Genomic DNA, 16,487 nt, shown 5'->3' with positions numbered 1-16,487 from the left:
AAGTAAATTGTTTCAGACTTTCATTAAATTGTACTTCAGTGGAAGTTTCATTTTTAAGGTAATTTAGCAACGTATTATGGGATATGGATTTGGGCATTAGCTTCTTGAGTCACTTGTGGGGAAAACCTCTTTCCTATCTTTTAACCTCTTAAAAAAAATTCTAGAAATCACACATCAAATCTGTTAAATTAAACCAGCATGTGGAGTGGGAAGTTACGGCCCTAATTGGAGGGATCACTTTTGTATTAGAAAAAATGTTTGTGATGGTGTATTTAATGGGGTATAGTAGAAATACCCAGCAGTTTTAATATCCTCATAAAATTTCAGGGTGTTTCCTATTGTCATGTATCATGTGCAGCCTATTTACATTTGCGCTGAAGGGGAATGTTAATGTTGTACGGTGGTTGCAAAGGAACGCTGAACATGGGGATTAATGGTACTCAGCCTGGAGGGAGAGAACTTGATCAGTGCCATGCCCAGCAGGCAGACCTGAGCCCTCCAGAGCTGTTGGCAAGTTCGCTGGCATGGCTTTGGCCCCTGACAGCCGTGTTGCCCCAGGCACAGCGGGAAGGGTGGTGCCAGCCAAGCGATGTCCCCAGCAGGCTGTTTGGATGCAATTACTATGTTTTTGGGGGACTGCTCAGGACAAAAGCTATGCTGCGCTACCTGATGGCAGGATCCAGGAATGTTCTCTGGCCTTTTGCGTTTATTATATACAGGCGGTCCGAGGGTCTGCCTCCGTTGTGACACTTCGGCTGGTGTCCCCTGCCTCGGTGCGGACTGATGCTGAGAGCTGTAGCCTGGGCTGAGCTGGGACTGTGGCTGGTTGTGGCACCTGCGCCAGCGCGGCAGAGCTGCCCCGCACCTGCGCCATCCCATAGCCTCTGCTCTGGGGAGCTCCCAGCTTGAATAAGTGAGGCAAGGGGTAAATGAAAGGGTTGCATTGTATAAGCAAGCCTCATCTCAGTACCACAGTACTTTTTGGGTTGTGGGGAGCTGGTTAAGTGAGGAAACAAACTAAGTAACAGAGTCCTGTACAACAAGGCTCAGCAGAATGGATGTTGGGAAGAAGTCATATAGGTCCTCCCTTCAAAACCAAATTTTTCTACTAAGGCTGTAGGAGGAGAAGGTAGGGAGAAAGGGAGCAGGGTCATAGGAGAGTGCAGGGTTTGGAGAGTGACAAGGAGGAGCAGGGGGAACATAAACGGTGGATGGAATTGGGTTGTGCTGGGTAGGCTGGAAGTTAGAGGAAGCTGGGGAGAATGGTCATCAGGGAAGATAGAGAATGGCCAGCAGTAAAATGAGAGACCAGTGAAAGCAGCTGAGGAGAAGCAGATCGATGTATCCCGGGTGCGTGGAAGCACTTGTTCCGGCCTTTGACTACTTTGACTACCAGAATTTTTTTTTTTAGGTTTTCATGGCACTGGGTCTGCCCTGTATTGCATTGGCTTATTGAAATACATGCTTTTCAAAGTAATCATTAATGTCCACTTAAAATTTGGCTGGAAAAGAAACTTTAGAAATAAAATCTCACCTATATGTTCTGTGCTAAATCATATATTAAATAAGGAAATGGCCTGGTTCTTCAGGCCATTAGCAGCTGTACACACAGAGCTGCCATTCTGCTTGCAGGTGAGATTCGAGCTCCTCAGAAGTAACTGTGTTCTGCTCCAATGTACTTGGCTATTCCCACTTAAATCTCACAGATTTTACTGAACTTAGATGCCCAGATATTTTGAATCAGGTTCCTAAAATAAATTTTGCAAGTGATAATCAAGAACCACATCCTTTTGCATGAGGGGAGGGGAAACTGAGGCACAGTTAACTCACTGTACTCTTGTGTCACGTGTGAAGTCTGCAGTAGTAGTTTGGAGACAATCCTCAGGTTCTGACCCTTGACCTTTAATTAGCAGACCGTGTGTTTCTTATACAGAGCTGTAGGTATACTTGCTGCTTTGGATACCAATCTGTACAATCCTTACCCAAATGGGTTATAATCTTGGGTCCTAAGGGGTTCTGTGAGGCATAGAGTCGTGCATTCATTGTGTAAGAGATTTCAGGTTGGTGCTGTAACTGCATCATAGAGCGAGAGCAGGACAGACAAAGGAGAGACAGGGTTTACAACATGAAAAATGTAGCCTGCAGTGAGCATTTGCTCAATTATTTTAGATGCATTCCTTTCTTTTACGTCTGTATTTACTTGGGGCATGAGTGTAGATCTCTCAGTATTAGGCAATGGGTATGGAATCCACGGCTCCAGAAAGTTTACCTCTTTTCCAGCTTTGTAATTTCTCCTGTATTAAAAAAAACACTCCTATCAAGGGAGAAGAGGTGTTCATTTAAAACAGTGGTCCATCTCACTGTTAGGAAAACAAATAGACTCTGCAGGTCCCTACCAACCAAAACTCAGTAGGCTTTGCTGTCGTGCCAATATTTTGTAGGGCTTTAACCTTAGCATTTATCATTCTAGCTACCAGCTGAAAAGGGCATCTGATAGTATAGCTCTGCATAGATAGTTTTTTGAGATACTTTCTGAGGTTTAGTTTCATGGTGGAGGAAGAGTTTTTTAACAGAGCTTGAGCAGAAGTTACTAAGATCCATATTTCCAATAAGTTGGTAGGGAGAAATGAAGGGGTTGTAGAAATAAATAGAAGCTGTATTGATTACAGTAAGAGTTTTGTGCACCTTTCCTGTGTGTAGTGACCTGAAGTGGAGCTCTTAGCCTGACTTCTCATGGCCTGCACTCCTGCTGTCTTCCCTGGGCATTTTGTGTGTGAGAGGAAAGAAGGCCAAGCGCTTTATGTCTGTTTTGGAGTTTTTCAGATCAGCAGTAAAATTCATGGAGTCTTCCCAAGTAACAGGTTTTCTGATGGGTAGCCAGCAAACAATTTTTTTGGCATCACCAGCTTTGGATGTAACGTATTTGTCCTTGGGATAGAAAAATTAAAAAATGTATACCATCTCTCCTATCTGTGAGAAGGCTGGCTGGCAGATAAGATGTGGGCACAGTCCAGTACACCTTATAAAAGCAGAATTTCAGTGGACTTGAAAACAAACAAGCAAACAGAAAAAACACCCAAATACCACTTGCCCAATAGCAGGTCGACTCAGCTGGAATGAGGCTTTTCTGCCAGCTAGCTGTCTTTCCTCCTGTTAGTCTGGGTTAACATATTGGACTTGTTCTCCTGCTAAACAAAGCATTATTTTTCTTTCTCTCTTTGCCTTTTTACAACCTCCAGCGATGATTCTTTTCTTAAAAATAAATGTCATGTGTGTGACTAACCAGGATTTGCTTTATAGAAGCAATGTCATTGACAGTGCCAGAACAAAAGACAAGTGGTCCTTTTACTACACAGGCTGCGGTCATTGTGTTCCACATGCAAAAGATGCTTGAACTCCTATAAAGCAGTGACAGTGCCTACTTACGTGCTCATGAATTATATAACTGCGAGGCATTTTTACCTCCTTACAGGCAAAGCAGAATTCAAATATGTGTGTGTGTTTATTTTCAGTTTTATGGTGTTTCCTTTAAAGAGAGCAGCTATAATCCAAGGGTGCAGAGGGCAATGGGGAAGAAATGCATGTGACGTTCATCGCTTCTAACAAAGATGGCGGTTTTTTCAATTTTTTCCAGAGATAAATGACAGCGAGGGTCACCCAAGCAGCAGCCACCAAACCTTGAAAGGAACCTCAAAATGGGCTACGTCACTGGAGAACCTCCTTGAAGATCCAGAAGGAGTGAAACGATTTAGGGTTGCTATATTAAATATGGATATTTATATAAACCGAAATTAGGGTTTAAAGCCGAATGAGTCTCAGCATAAATGGTGCAGCTGTGCCAGTGCTGTAAGCACATAGGCATGCATCCTTCTAGATATGTGGTGGCAGAGCTGGAGCTGTGGCATTTGCTGAGCTTCTGAGCCTTTTTGCCCACTGCAACTGCAGCCTGCTCTCATAAGGCACATGGAAGACTTTTGGCTGCATCTTTCTAATCGGATCTATCAGCTGTTGCAAGGATTAACAAGTTACTGTTGGATAAACTACAGTCCTTGAGCCACTGATCTCTCTTGCCAAGCATTATTTATCACTGAGGACTGATCCTGCGCTCTTTATTCTCATACGTTGCCCTTACTTAAGCAGTGAGTTACCACTAACAGCTCCTGAGCCTGATAACTCTGTGTGGCTCTTATTCTGTGTTGCAGCAGCTGTACTGAAAAGAATTCCCTTTAAGTTTACTACGAAGTGTGGGCTTGTGCAACTCAAAATGCAGGCTTGAAGCTTAATTAGGTGAGGGTGGTGAGTTGGTTTTTCAAGGCCTTCTTGCCACTAGCTATAGGAATAGGAACTACCTACTTGAGTATGGTTTTGCCATACCAAGCACTGATAAAATGCACAGGGATAAAATGGTTTCCTGCCAGACTGGTTTGAAAAGTGATGTAAACTAGAATTACAAAACAGTGTGATTTAGAATTCTTTAAAAAAAAAAAGTAATCTTGGTGCTGTTTAATTCTTGGTGTTACTTAATTTCTGTTTTCTAACAGCTGAAAGAGAAAACTGATGATCTTAGAGCTATAAATATTTCAGTCATTATGTTTTGTAAAGAAATTTAATGTACGTTTTTTCCCCATTTTAAAACACGCCTCACTTTTGGAGGAATGTGCTTTGTTTAAACACTGCCTAGAGAACGCAAATACGTCTTCTGCTTTAGTTTACTTAAGTGAATTTATTGCCACTGATGGTCATGTTTAGAAACACTTTTATTTGTAGAGATTTTACTCATTAAAAAATCAGAAATACACTACATGAGAATATATATATATTTTTGGATTTCCCTTTGAGTAATGGCTGTAAAATTGCTCAAGTTATTTAAGGGAGACTGAAGAAACTCTTCTTGTTAGTTACTGATATGCTCTGAGATTAAACGTAGCTCATCGTTCTACTGGAATGTGCTTTCAAAGTGCTGAATATATTTGTGTCTTGGTAGTGTGCAGATGCACTAATGCAGTGGTTCTGTTACACTGTATTATGTAAACTCATGCCATAGTAAAGCTAGCCGTAGGCAGCTTTTAGTTTTAATAGCTATAGTAGGAAGAGAGAAGAACAATTGAGAAATTGGATCCTAATGTTTGTTTGTTTGTTTTTCTTTTCCCTAGGAATTTTTAAAGAAAGAATTTAGTGAAGAAAATGTTTTGTTCTGGCTAGCATGTGAAGAATTTAAGAAAACACAGGGAAAAAAACAGGTATGTTTCCTAAATAAATCTTGCTTGTCAACAAAGTTTCAGAGCTGGAGCTGTAACATTTCTGTTGCATAACATGCTTCATGTGAGCGCAAATAAATATATTTGAAGAAATTGCACTGAAATCACAGTGGTGGAATTGTTTGGAAACAAAGCTGGTTCTATTTCAAATCAAAACAAAATGCTGAAATTGTCAAGTTTCCCATGTTTTGAAAACTCTGAGCTTTTTGTTGTTGCTTGGGAATAGCAAAAGGTTTAATTCATTGATGTTGCATCATCTTGCTTGAAAGTATGAAGACATTTCATTCAGGACTTTTTTTACAGCATAGCGGCTATTACGTGAAAATATACACTATTACAATATTTTAGTGGAACATAAAAATAACAAAATGTTTTACAATACCAAAATGAAAAGTTTTGCCTTATCAAATTACAAGTTACAAAACGAAAGAAATTGAGGGTCCATTTAGACTTTTTTTGTTTAAATATTTATTCAAATTGCTATATACCAGAGCATTTTCATTTTCATGAAAGCTATATTTTTCTAGTAAAAACTATTCTATTGGAAATTTTTCAACCAGTCACCTCCAATAAGTTTTTTCCACTGCTTGGATCTTCGTCTACATTTAGATCCACCAGCAACACAGGATCCACTTTCACATTTAGGCTTTGAAGCCTACAGAGTTAGTTCTAAAATATGTACCGTGTTTTGTTTGCTTGTTTCTGAGGAAGTTTTCGTGATTTTTTTTTTTTTTTTGAGAAATTTCAAATTTATTTGATCTTTGAGACGAGGATTCTGTGAGCCTGAAATGAAGTAGTTTCAAAACTCCAGCTGAGCATCACTGTCCTTGAGAGTCAGACTCCTAAATCCCAAAAGCCCTTTTTTTGAAATCCCACCTTTATGCTTTTCACATGTGTGCAGCTCTTGTTGCCAAAGCGAGCATTTTAGAAGGCAATGGGTGCAAATGTACAGCCCCTTTTGCACTCTTCTGGCCAAAGTAAGCAGAGTACCATGAGGAGGTGAGGCTGGGAAAATGCCACTTAAACCTGCTTTAAATGGGACCATACATGCTTTGAGTAATGTCAGAAACATCAGGGAATAGGAATCAGGTGGGGGAGCTGGGCTACTAGGGGCGTTATAAAGCACAGGCTTAAGCGAGCTGTGTCCGGACTGCAGGATTTCTCTCTTAAGGTCAGTCAAATATGGTCAGCTGAAACTGTTTCCCAGCAGATTTTCAACAAAAAAAATCCCTGGGTTTTCAACAAAATATATTTTTGAGAGGGGAGTCTACTTTCTGTAAATAATTCTCTATTTTGCACTGAAAAAGCATTCCCCTCAAAACAATTTGCTTGTTTCACTTGTGAGTATTTTTTGGTATTGATAAATCCATAAAAAATACAAAAATAATAATTTTTGCAAGAAGAGGAAAATGTTCAATTTGACTGCACACTTTGTAATATTTAGCACTATCTCAGCTTCGTGTATTTACCTGCTTCCCTCCCTCATTAAGCTCCACGCATGCAGATAGTCTTCAGAAAAGAACAACTAATTGGGCTATTTTTCTGTAAGATGTAAGGCAGAAAGAGAAATAAAGTAAATGAGGTGGGATAAAAGAGGGAACTGTGCTAGATGCCACTATGATGGCAGCAGTATCAGTAGCTGGATTCCCTCTCCTGTAAGGGAATCTTTCAACTGCAGCCTGTCTGGGTTGCGCTGGAAGCCATCTCCTGTCTAGGCAAGCGTGGTACCTTCAGTCCCACTGACCTGGCTCTGCTTCAGCACAAGCTGCAGATCTCATTATTGTCAGTTTGTGACAAAGCGTTTCCTCTCTTTTGTCCCCTAACGTCCATACAGCATCTTGGCTGGTATGTTCGGTATGCTGGGTTGGGGATCTAGGTATTCTTGATCTCCCTACTCCATTAAATACATTTGCTTTCGGAGCTGGTGAAGTAGAGGTCAGCATAACAGTCCACGACCAAATAGGAAGAACCCTTTGCTTTGTTCAGGGCAGATATTTTTTCTTTGGATGTCGTACAATGTCCTAGCCAAGAGGTATGTAGCCTTTTCTTGATACCCCTTGGACAGGTATCAAACTGCATTTTAAAATCCTTCTGCAAGGTCCCACATTTTGCAGTGGGATAATAATCGCGTTTTCCCTTGCTAGGTAATTTCCATCTTTTTAGCTATTTTAGGATTGCACATGCTAGTACAGGAAATGGTAAACTGATGTATAGAGATAGTAGCTTACTGAATTCTTGAATGAAATGAATGGACAGAGACTTAGCTAGGTTCCATTTAGCTTAATTATTCAGTACCAATCATTATACAGTATGGTCTAGTACTGCCAAAGCTATTATAGCTGGCTAGAATCAATGTGCTTTAGAATGACACAGACTTACAGTAAGTTTTTATAGCTACTGCTTATGGATGGCTTTGTTTAGATAATTTACAAAGCTAGAAAAAGAACTAAAAATAGAAATCTTTCCAGTGTTTATGATAGCATGAAGCATGAATTTGTCTTCTGAAAAAGACTCTTACAGAAATCACTTTGTATCTATCTAATGTGAGCAAAGTATTCTAAAACCAACTTGGTTTATAACCTGCTTCTCATTAAAACTGGTTTACCACAGAAACTAGCTCATAGACACTTAGACTTTTGGTCAGATGAAGCTGATTTCAATTTAACCTGAATTAAATGGGATTTTTTTTTCCTATTTTTAAAGTATAAGATAAACTTTTCATTACTTGACATGAGAGTGTTAGCGTGGGGTTTTTCTTGGTTAGTTTAAACTTGCACAAAGGTCACCACCTGGCCAGTGGATTAAGTATCCGTTGTACCTAGTGTTATTGTCATCTCTTCTGCGTCAGCCTGGAGCAGTGTTTGGTTTTGTATAGGCTGGTATACCATTAGGGTGGTTGGCTCAGTAAATGTTCTGTCCTTCCCTCATGTCCTTTCTGGTCTTCGCAGGTAGGTGCAGGCTCACTCTGCTCCTGCTTTCTGTTGGTTGCAAACTGTCTAACTGCATTAGTGCCATTCTAAGAAAATATCCTGGGCCTTTCCTCAAGACTTACTAGATTTGGTTCAGTCGTTACTCTAGCCACAGTCATGTGGGCTCTGCCTAGAAGCTGACTTATATCAAGCCAACACAGGCAGATCCTGCAAGATGCTGCGCAGATATATCTTCTCTGTCCCCTTCGTCTTGACTGTGAGTCACTCTGCAGCCAGGATTGCTAGATCACAGGACCAGAGGGAGTGCTGGCAAGAAGAAGCCAGGCTCTTGACTATTGTGTTGGCTCTAGACTAGTGATGGGAACACTTAGTCAGGAGAAGGCAGAAATGGAGTTCAGACCAAACTGCTCCATGAGTTTGTGTTTGTTTTCCTGTTTGGGAGAGCTAATACAAAACGCACGCATGTTTCAGGGAGCTGGGGAGTCTTTCAGCATCTGCAGAGCTAGGCGGCTAGCAGACTACATTACTGGTCTAGGCAGGTTTTAGATGGACTGGATTCAGCCTATCTTCTTGCAGCAGGAAAGCACAAACTCCTCCTCTCAGCTCAAGGCATATCTCTGTAGTTAAAAAAAAAAAAAAAAAGGATATTCCTTTAAAATTGAAGTTAAAATAGAAGTGTAATTTTTAGCGAAGATTGAGGAAGGAATTAGGTCAAGTCCACTTGTAGCAGTGAGCTCTGCTGCCACCCATATGGTCATCATCTTAGGACACATTTAATTATTGAAATGGGAGTGGTGGGGATGAGTGAATAAAATTTAACTTTAAATATTTTATTGGAGTTAGTCATATGCTGTTGCATTTGTGACTGTTAATAAAATAAACAACGTGTCCGTTGTGCTACTTCGCAAGGTTTAAATGTTTCTTCTCTTGCAGCTAAGTTTTAAATATAAATTACAGATTGTAATAAATGCTTCAAACAACAGAGAATCTTTTCAGCTATGGCTAAAACGCACCAAAATACCCATGTCGAGAAGTTTTGTAGAGAACAATTTCAGAACAAAGTATACCTATTCAAGAGTTTATTCTGCCAGTTCCCATGTGGAATGTGGCAATGGTTGAGCAGGACTGGGTAATGCTGCACAGCTGCTAACTGCTGGAGCCTGTTCTGACGAGCATCTGGGACTTCCATTTACCTCATTTGGGAACCACACATGCTTGAGAGCTGAATTTGACCTTAGGAAAGGAAGTGGGAGAGAATATTGTATCCACTTGAATAGTGAGGGGGATTTCTGTAGACAGAACTTTGTACTCCAAATGGGAATTTGGCACGGATGCTGAGGCGAGCACACAGATGTAAGTGAAAAGTGCCAGAAATCCTTTAATAACCACCTGTGAACAAGATCCCAGTTTAAGTGTTGTTTAAATTCCAGAGTAGTGTCTCCTGTGCTGAGGCATTAGTTTCAGGCTGACACAGAATAAAGAATGCCATGCACCGAACAGGGAACATCGCTGTCTTCTCTGCCTGACCCTGGCTCTCCCTGAATGTCATTTGGGGGACGTATAAAGATACTGGTAGCTTTAACAGTACTTTCTTTAAAAAAAAAAATTTATTGTAGTTAAACTGATGCTCTACGACTGACGCGTAGATGTAGCGTAACAATTGTTCCACGTGCAGCAGAACTCTTAATGTTTAGCTATGCATTTCCATATTTCCCCATGACTATAAAGTCAGGTCCCCTGCGTCTCTCCAACGACCCCATCTCCCTACCACAGCTCTTTCATTTCCTTCCTTTGTCATTCTTCCCCACAAAATCCAGAGATCCTCCCCATTTCACCAACCTCCCACACAATCCTCTTGTTCCCGTCCATGTTCTTTAAACTTCCTCACAGTACTTCTTGTTTCGTGTTTCCCCTCAAGCCTCCCTCTGCTCTTTCTCTACTGTGCCCAGCTGGCTCCTGTGTTCCTTGGGCAAGCAGCACCTTGTGTTGTGGCTGACGTGGAGCTATGTGTGCATTGATTAGCCAGCAGCTGAGTACATGCTGGCAGTTCAAGTAGAGTAGGTAACTTTTGAACGTATACTGCAGCTTTTCCCTTGGTGCATGTGCTGCTTTTTCTCTCCCTTTCCTTTCTCTCGCCACTCTTTTCCATGGAATCAGTAGGAGAGTAATTATTTCTCAGTCCTTTGCCCCCCTTTTAAATATGGTTGAAATTGGGCAGCAGGTTCAAAAGTTATTTAAGTAGGACTGACAGGCAGTACAATCACTTATGCTTGCTCATGCGATAATAGCTAAAGGTACCTTTACTGTGTCTGCATTAGGGTATTAACTTTACCAGTTAAAACAGTCACACCTCTGATCAATTGGATTAATTACTCATTTAGAACAAACATGGCTGACCCAGTCCTCCCTGATCTGTGAAACTGGAAAGGTTGGAAATTGTTAAAAACACTTCATTGCGACCTGATGCACCTGACATGTGATGTTCTACCCATCAGATGAATAATCTGTTTTAAAAAGGAATACTCCTGGAAAATGTGCATCCCCTTCAGCAGTGAGAGAGTTAACTCTTTAGGCCTTGTGAATTGTCAAACACATGTAGCTTTTCTTCTAATTATCCCCAAATGTTGATTCTCAGCTGTAAAACATGAAAGAAATTCTGTGACTCCTTCATGGGCAAGGATTTAAATGCTTCCTTCTTCAAGCCCACTTCCCATCAAAGACATAGCCCTTTAGTTGGTGCTGGTCCGGAGATGCAGTTGCTCATTAGATGTACGATGGGGAACACTGACGAATACCCATGGCTTGGGATCGTACAGTGCCTGCTGCTGCACGGGGCTTGTTTTCAGTGTGCAGGATTCAGATTGCAGCAGGGAGGCTTGCCTCCTGCCTGGCTTGGCTCTCTTCTCCCCCACTGGCTTTCTCTTACCCAACCTTCTGGTCAAGGGGGAGCTTCCATTGAATTTCAGAGGATTGTGGCCACTCGTTTACTGCTTTGAAGCTTAAAGGTGCTAGGTAGGGTCAAAATGTTATCACTGTTACTGATTTATCAAGAGGACACCACTGAAACAGGATTGCTGAAATCAGGGCAAACACTAACAGACTGCTTTCTGCAAGTCACACCTATGCCTATTTATCACCTTTCAGAGGCTCTTGAGAGTCTTATCTTTACCATTAGTCAAATTGTTGGGTTTTTTTAATCACGTAGTCAGTGTTGCACATGAGCTGCCCTGAGGTAAAAATGTAGTTATGACAAAGCATGTAGTATGACAAGGTTATCTAGCAGTAGCATGGATTATACACTAATTTTGCTTAGTTTTGCCTTGCAGTAAGAGCAAGTTTCCACAGTGTTTTTTCTTCTGGGTTCCTTGCACATACTGATTATCTGTTAGTAAAAATAGTCTTCTAAATAGTGAAGACAAGGCCTAGTTGATGATGCTGAGCAGTTTTACACTGGTACTCAGACACAAACATCACAACCTGTTGTTTAACCTAAGAGCTGAATACTGGTAGCTTCCACTTATGTCAGTGCAGGAGTTGACCTGCAGAGATGTTTTTCCTCCAGTACAAATGAATATACACAAATAAGCTAATCTATGTATATTTGTTTTGTTACTTGTTTTCTTTTTTAATTCAGACTATGTTTTGATTTTAGGATGTGAACCTCAAGAAGTAAGTGACCTAGAGTAGTCTCCAACAAAACATTAACAAATACAGAGAATATTGCCACAGCAAATAATTCTTTAAATAAATACGTCCTTTTGCAGATGCAGGAAAAAGCTAAAGAAATTTACATGACTTTCCTGTCAAGTAAAGCTTCCTCCCAAGTCAATGTTGAAGGGCAGTCCCGTTTGAATGAGACCATTTTGGAGACACCTCACCCTCTCATGTTTCAGAAGCTCCAGGACCAGGTAAAGTTAATTCCTTCAAGAACACAGTTTCTTCAGGTTTTGTCTGCTTTTAATGGACTCTGTTTTCTAAGCACAATCTAGTATAGGAAAGGTGGGAATCTGTCTACTGCTACCTGTGGCATGGATTGAATAGGTAGGCACAGGGCTGGGTTGCTTCCATATTGGGGATATTAATGCAGCCGCTCTGAGGGTGGATGCGCCGTACCCCAGGTTCTTGGCCCCATCTCACTAGGGCCAATTAGTTAAGAGACTCAGCGCAACCATGCTAATTCCAGTTCAGGACTTTCCTGGAAAATTGAATGAAGTTTTCTCCTGGGTTCCTCTGCTGGTAGCTCAAGAATCACCCAGCTGACTAACTTTGTGCCTACGTTTTCCTGTGTGTTCACTTGTGCTGAGTCATTGCTGATGTTTGTTTCCGTAGTTGCCACTGGTTTCCTTGAGAGCTCAAGATTCTTCACTGTGCTTTGTTTTGGTATTTATATTGATATGAATATAATGCAATTTCCTGAAAAGCCTGAAAACACACAAAACTTAAAAGAGGAGTTGGTATCTGCTTTGCCTTTTCCTACAGATCTTGGGAGGTCTGGTAGAAATTAGGTGACATTTTGCAGGCATGTCTTTTGGTGGTAAATTTTCTTGATATTTAGCTTATTTTAAAGTATAAGTTATAAAGTGAGTCATTCTTATCTACAGCTTTCCAGCACTTGCAGTCTGTACTATTTTTAATTTCTGTACCATCCTCAGGACTACCTGTGTTTTCCATTTGGTTCTTTTCTTTTGTGGAGAAACAGCACGCTGATTTAAATAGTGTTTTCAACCCATTTCACATCAGATACTGAATACGTTAGTTGGGCACCGGCTGGAGCAAAGGCTCTGCTGTCTTTCAAGTAGGTTCCAAGGCATTAGCAGTGGAAATGTCTGAAACTCAATTTCCATGTGAAGAAGTAAAGTTTTTCATGGAAGAATTTCTGACTTGGGGGAAGGGAAAGAAAATGTTCTGGTAAATCTAAGCACTGCAGTTCAGGGTGGGTGATAATGAGAGTGAAGCTGGAGAGACTACTGGAGTTAAAATGTTTTGCGGTTTTACAAATGAGCGTGCACACAAACAGCCAGGGATTAGTAATACCTGAACTGGAAACATGCTAGACCAGTGGTAGAGGAATCCCACTAGCGTGGGAAGAAAGTCTGTGAACTTTTAAAACCATATGCAGAGAGAGCATTTATGGGTTGTTGCAGGTTTCCACTGCTTGAAGCTTCTGTTTATTGTTATTAGATAATAGTTCAGGAAGAGTTATGATCTTCTGTAGTTTTCAATCCTTATAAAGTTATGAAGAGTGGTATAATTTGTTCTCTGAAGAACAGTGTTAACTACTGCTGGCACTGAGTGTCTGAAGTATAAAAAGGCAGAGCTTGAAAGCCACAATCTGGTCTACAGCATTACTGGTAACTAGCACTTCAGTTCTCCAGAGACCTACTGATTTAAAAGGGGCTCGTTGTGGGGTGTGGTTCTGTGCTTATGGGATGGCCTTAAACAAATAGCTTGGAGGCAGTTGTTCATGCTGAATGAAGTGGTGTTAGAGTGGTTCATAGAAATCTGTAGACTTCAAAATACTTATGGAGTAAATGCTCCTGCTCCATGGAGGCGATGAGAGGAGGGGAGGGAAAAAGAGAATTTTGCTTTCGCATGTGAATATATAATCTCTCTGTTCTGTGCATTTGGCTGACCAGACTCCAGAAGATTCTGATCTTACAGTGCTCTTTCTCTCTGGGAGATGCTTTAAATGATACCAGGAACAAGAGGGGTCTAAGTTCTTAACACTGACTTATGATGTTTTAACAGAAGATGTCTTCCTTACAATTTTTTTTCCCTTGAGCTAGTTGGATAAATTTGATTATATTGTAGTTAGCCAACACCAGGAAGTGTAATTTGACTTTGCTTAACTGCGTTGATTTGGGTCTACATCGAGAGGGCGTTTGGGATTTTTTGTCTTCCAATATGTAGCTTATAAAGCAAGATTTCCACTGTTTTAAACATGAACTTAAATATTTAAATATGTAAACAAACAGTGGTTAGTAAAATGCTTCATGTAATTTATTTGCAAGTGGGTATTTCAGCAAACACACACACAAGAACAGTCAAGTTTTGTGTGTTTGCCTTTGTCTGTCCAAGTTCCTTGAGGATGTGAAATGAAAAAGCAGTTTGAGATTATTCTTTTTTTTTTTTTTCCCCCACCCAACAAACAGTTATGTCCTCAGTTGTACTATCAGTTAGAAATGAGGTCTGTAAAGGTAAAGCTCCAGTTATCCACGCATACAGGTCAGAATCCAGAAATTCCTCTTGGAAATTTAGTTACTCCGAGTACCATAAAATGTAATCGGTCGTGAAGCATGACTCAGAGAGGCTCCACCAGTGAAATCATAGAGAGTGATGTAGGCTTTGGTTTTGCCTCAATTATAGTTTTGAGGTTTACTTTTTTCCTTCCCCTCTGTTTCAAGACCAAGCAAAACATAGCCCTGACCTTGACACCTGAACAGATTCCAGGCTCCTCTCCCAAGCCCCTTTGTTTTCAGAAAATGCCAAATGACTTCTAGCTTTTTTGTCTGAAATGGGTATAAATAGAAGAGAAAGCAGTTGTGCTGAGGGATGAACCTGAACTCCAGCCCTGGAAGAGAAAAGCTGTACTCAATGCTGACTTCATGCTTCCATACTGGCTGTATACTGGCTGTGGGAATCAGGGCAGGTCTTGGGCTAGTGAAAAGCCTGATGGCACAAGTTTAATCTATCACCAATTTTAAACCACACTTTAACTGGCAAATTACATCTGTACCAGATCAGCTTTTTGTGGCAGGTATCTGCAACATTTCTGATCTGGCCTGAGACCCGTCTTGGCATTCAGTTGTGTAGTAATCTAAAAAGGATAGGAGAATTGGTGTAAATTTAAGAAACATTGGTTAAACCAGTTGTTTCAGTTTAGATTCGGTTTGCAGTTTCAGTATTTGTGTAAATTATTTAGAGGCTTTTCTTAATTACCCAGTGCTCTGCATGTGTAATGAGCTATTCTGTAATGTTCAAGAGTAACTGCAGTCAGAAGGGTGCCTAAAAGGTACCTTTTTTTCTTCAGCTCTGCTTCATCCCTCTGAATATCTTCCTACTACCCTGCCAGAAGGACACCTTCGCTAGGTTTTGCTCCTGGTGGCTCTGCAGAGCTAAGGCTGCTGTGGGAGGGGACCATGTCCTGGCTTGTCCACACGTGCAGTTACCTGCTCATCAGCTGTAAAATCCTATATAGTGACCATGGCGTGGGACCTCCCACTTTTCAGTATTAGGTTTTCAAAGTTGGCTTTTGTGAAAACCGTAATCTGATTCTTAAACTAATACGGACATTATTGCAAAACAGTGATCACGGAACCTACAATATTGTTTGCTACATGCACTCTCCTTTTGAGAGTTTGAACTGTATTTTAATGTCATGCTTTTTAGTAATGCTTTAGTACTAACAGAACAAAAGTACATTAGAATTCATATACTGTGCTTCTCGTTTAAAATCTAGTTTTACTTAGGTGATTGTTTTTGTCATTTTTTTTTCCCTCCTACCAGATATTCAATCTCATGAAATATGACAGCTACAGCCGCTTCTTAAAGTCAGACATATTCCTAAATCATAAGAAGTCTGAGGAACAAGAGGAGAATTCGCCAGAGGCTCAGACTGCAGCTAAAAGAGCGTCAAGAATTTACAACACATGATACAATGAATCTCTTCAGGAGAGGCAATACAATAACTAAATGACACTCAGGAACAGTCTAGGTTTATAGCAGTTGCATTTAGGGCTTGAAAAGCTCAAAACCTTTTTAGAAGATACTTACCTTCTTAATTGCTTGAACGACTAATTGTTTTTGCATGATAGCTAATAACCAAGCACCCATGGAAAGACTGTTTCCTAGCTAAAAGGCAGAGGTATTCCTCCATAGCATGAATTGCATTTCATATTTCACAAGTTAAAATGCTTTCAATTGTTGTATTTTCTTTTGTGAGGCATCATGATGATGAGAAATGGGAGATAGGGTGGTTGGTTTTTATTTTTGCCTTATAATTTTTATTTGTGACTGGCTTTTACATCCTGAATTACTGGGAGAAGCTATTGAGGAGTACATTTCACAATACTTTGTGGGTGAGTCATTCATAGTAAACTTAATCATGAAGGGACAGCATCTTTCCGGGTTAAGCTCAATAGAATCCAATCCCTTCCTGTGTAACTTTGTTCTTTCAAGGTGATACCTGTTTTGCTTTGCCTTTATTGTTGAATCAAAACACTTTTCTAGTCATGATTTTCATTTCTGTATTTCTTAAATTTCCCCCATATTTTTGCAGCAGACAATCACCTTCTTCAGA

General features: G+C 40.5%; 1 protein-coding gene across 1 annotated transcript; it reads left to right on the top strand.

Moving 5' to 3' along the window:
• Positions 1-3,634: 3,634 nt before the first annotated feature.
• Positions 3,635-15,841, top strand: RGS10 (regulator of G-protein signaling 10; the record flags this gene model as incomplete). The annotated part of the gene is made up of 4 exons (XM_009580693.1): positions 3,635-3,753; positions 5,154-5,240; positions 11,953-12,096; positions 15,695-15,841. Coding segments are annotated over 4 exons (497 nt in total), but the record flags the coding sequence as incomplete, so codon positions are not given.
• Positions 15,842-16,487: the final 646 nt, after the last annotated feature.

This window comes from Fulmarus glacialis, unplaced genomic scaffold (assembly GCF_000690835.1).
Source record: "Fulmarus glacialis isolate BGI_N327 unplaced genomic scaffold, ASM69083v1 scaffold39410, whole genome shotgun sequence".
Taxonomy (NCBI): Eukaryota; Metazoa; Chordata; class Aves; order Procellariiformes; family Procellariidae; genus Fulmarus; species Fulmarus glacialis.
This window is presented reverse-complemented; position numbering and strand designations above follow the sequence as displayed.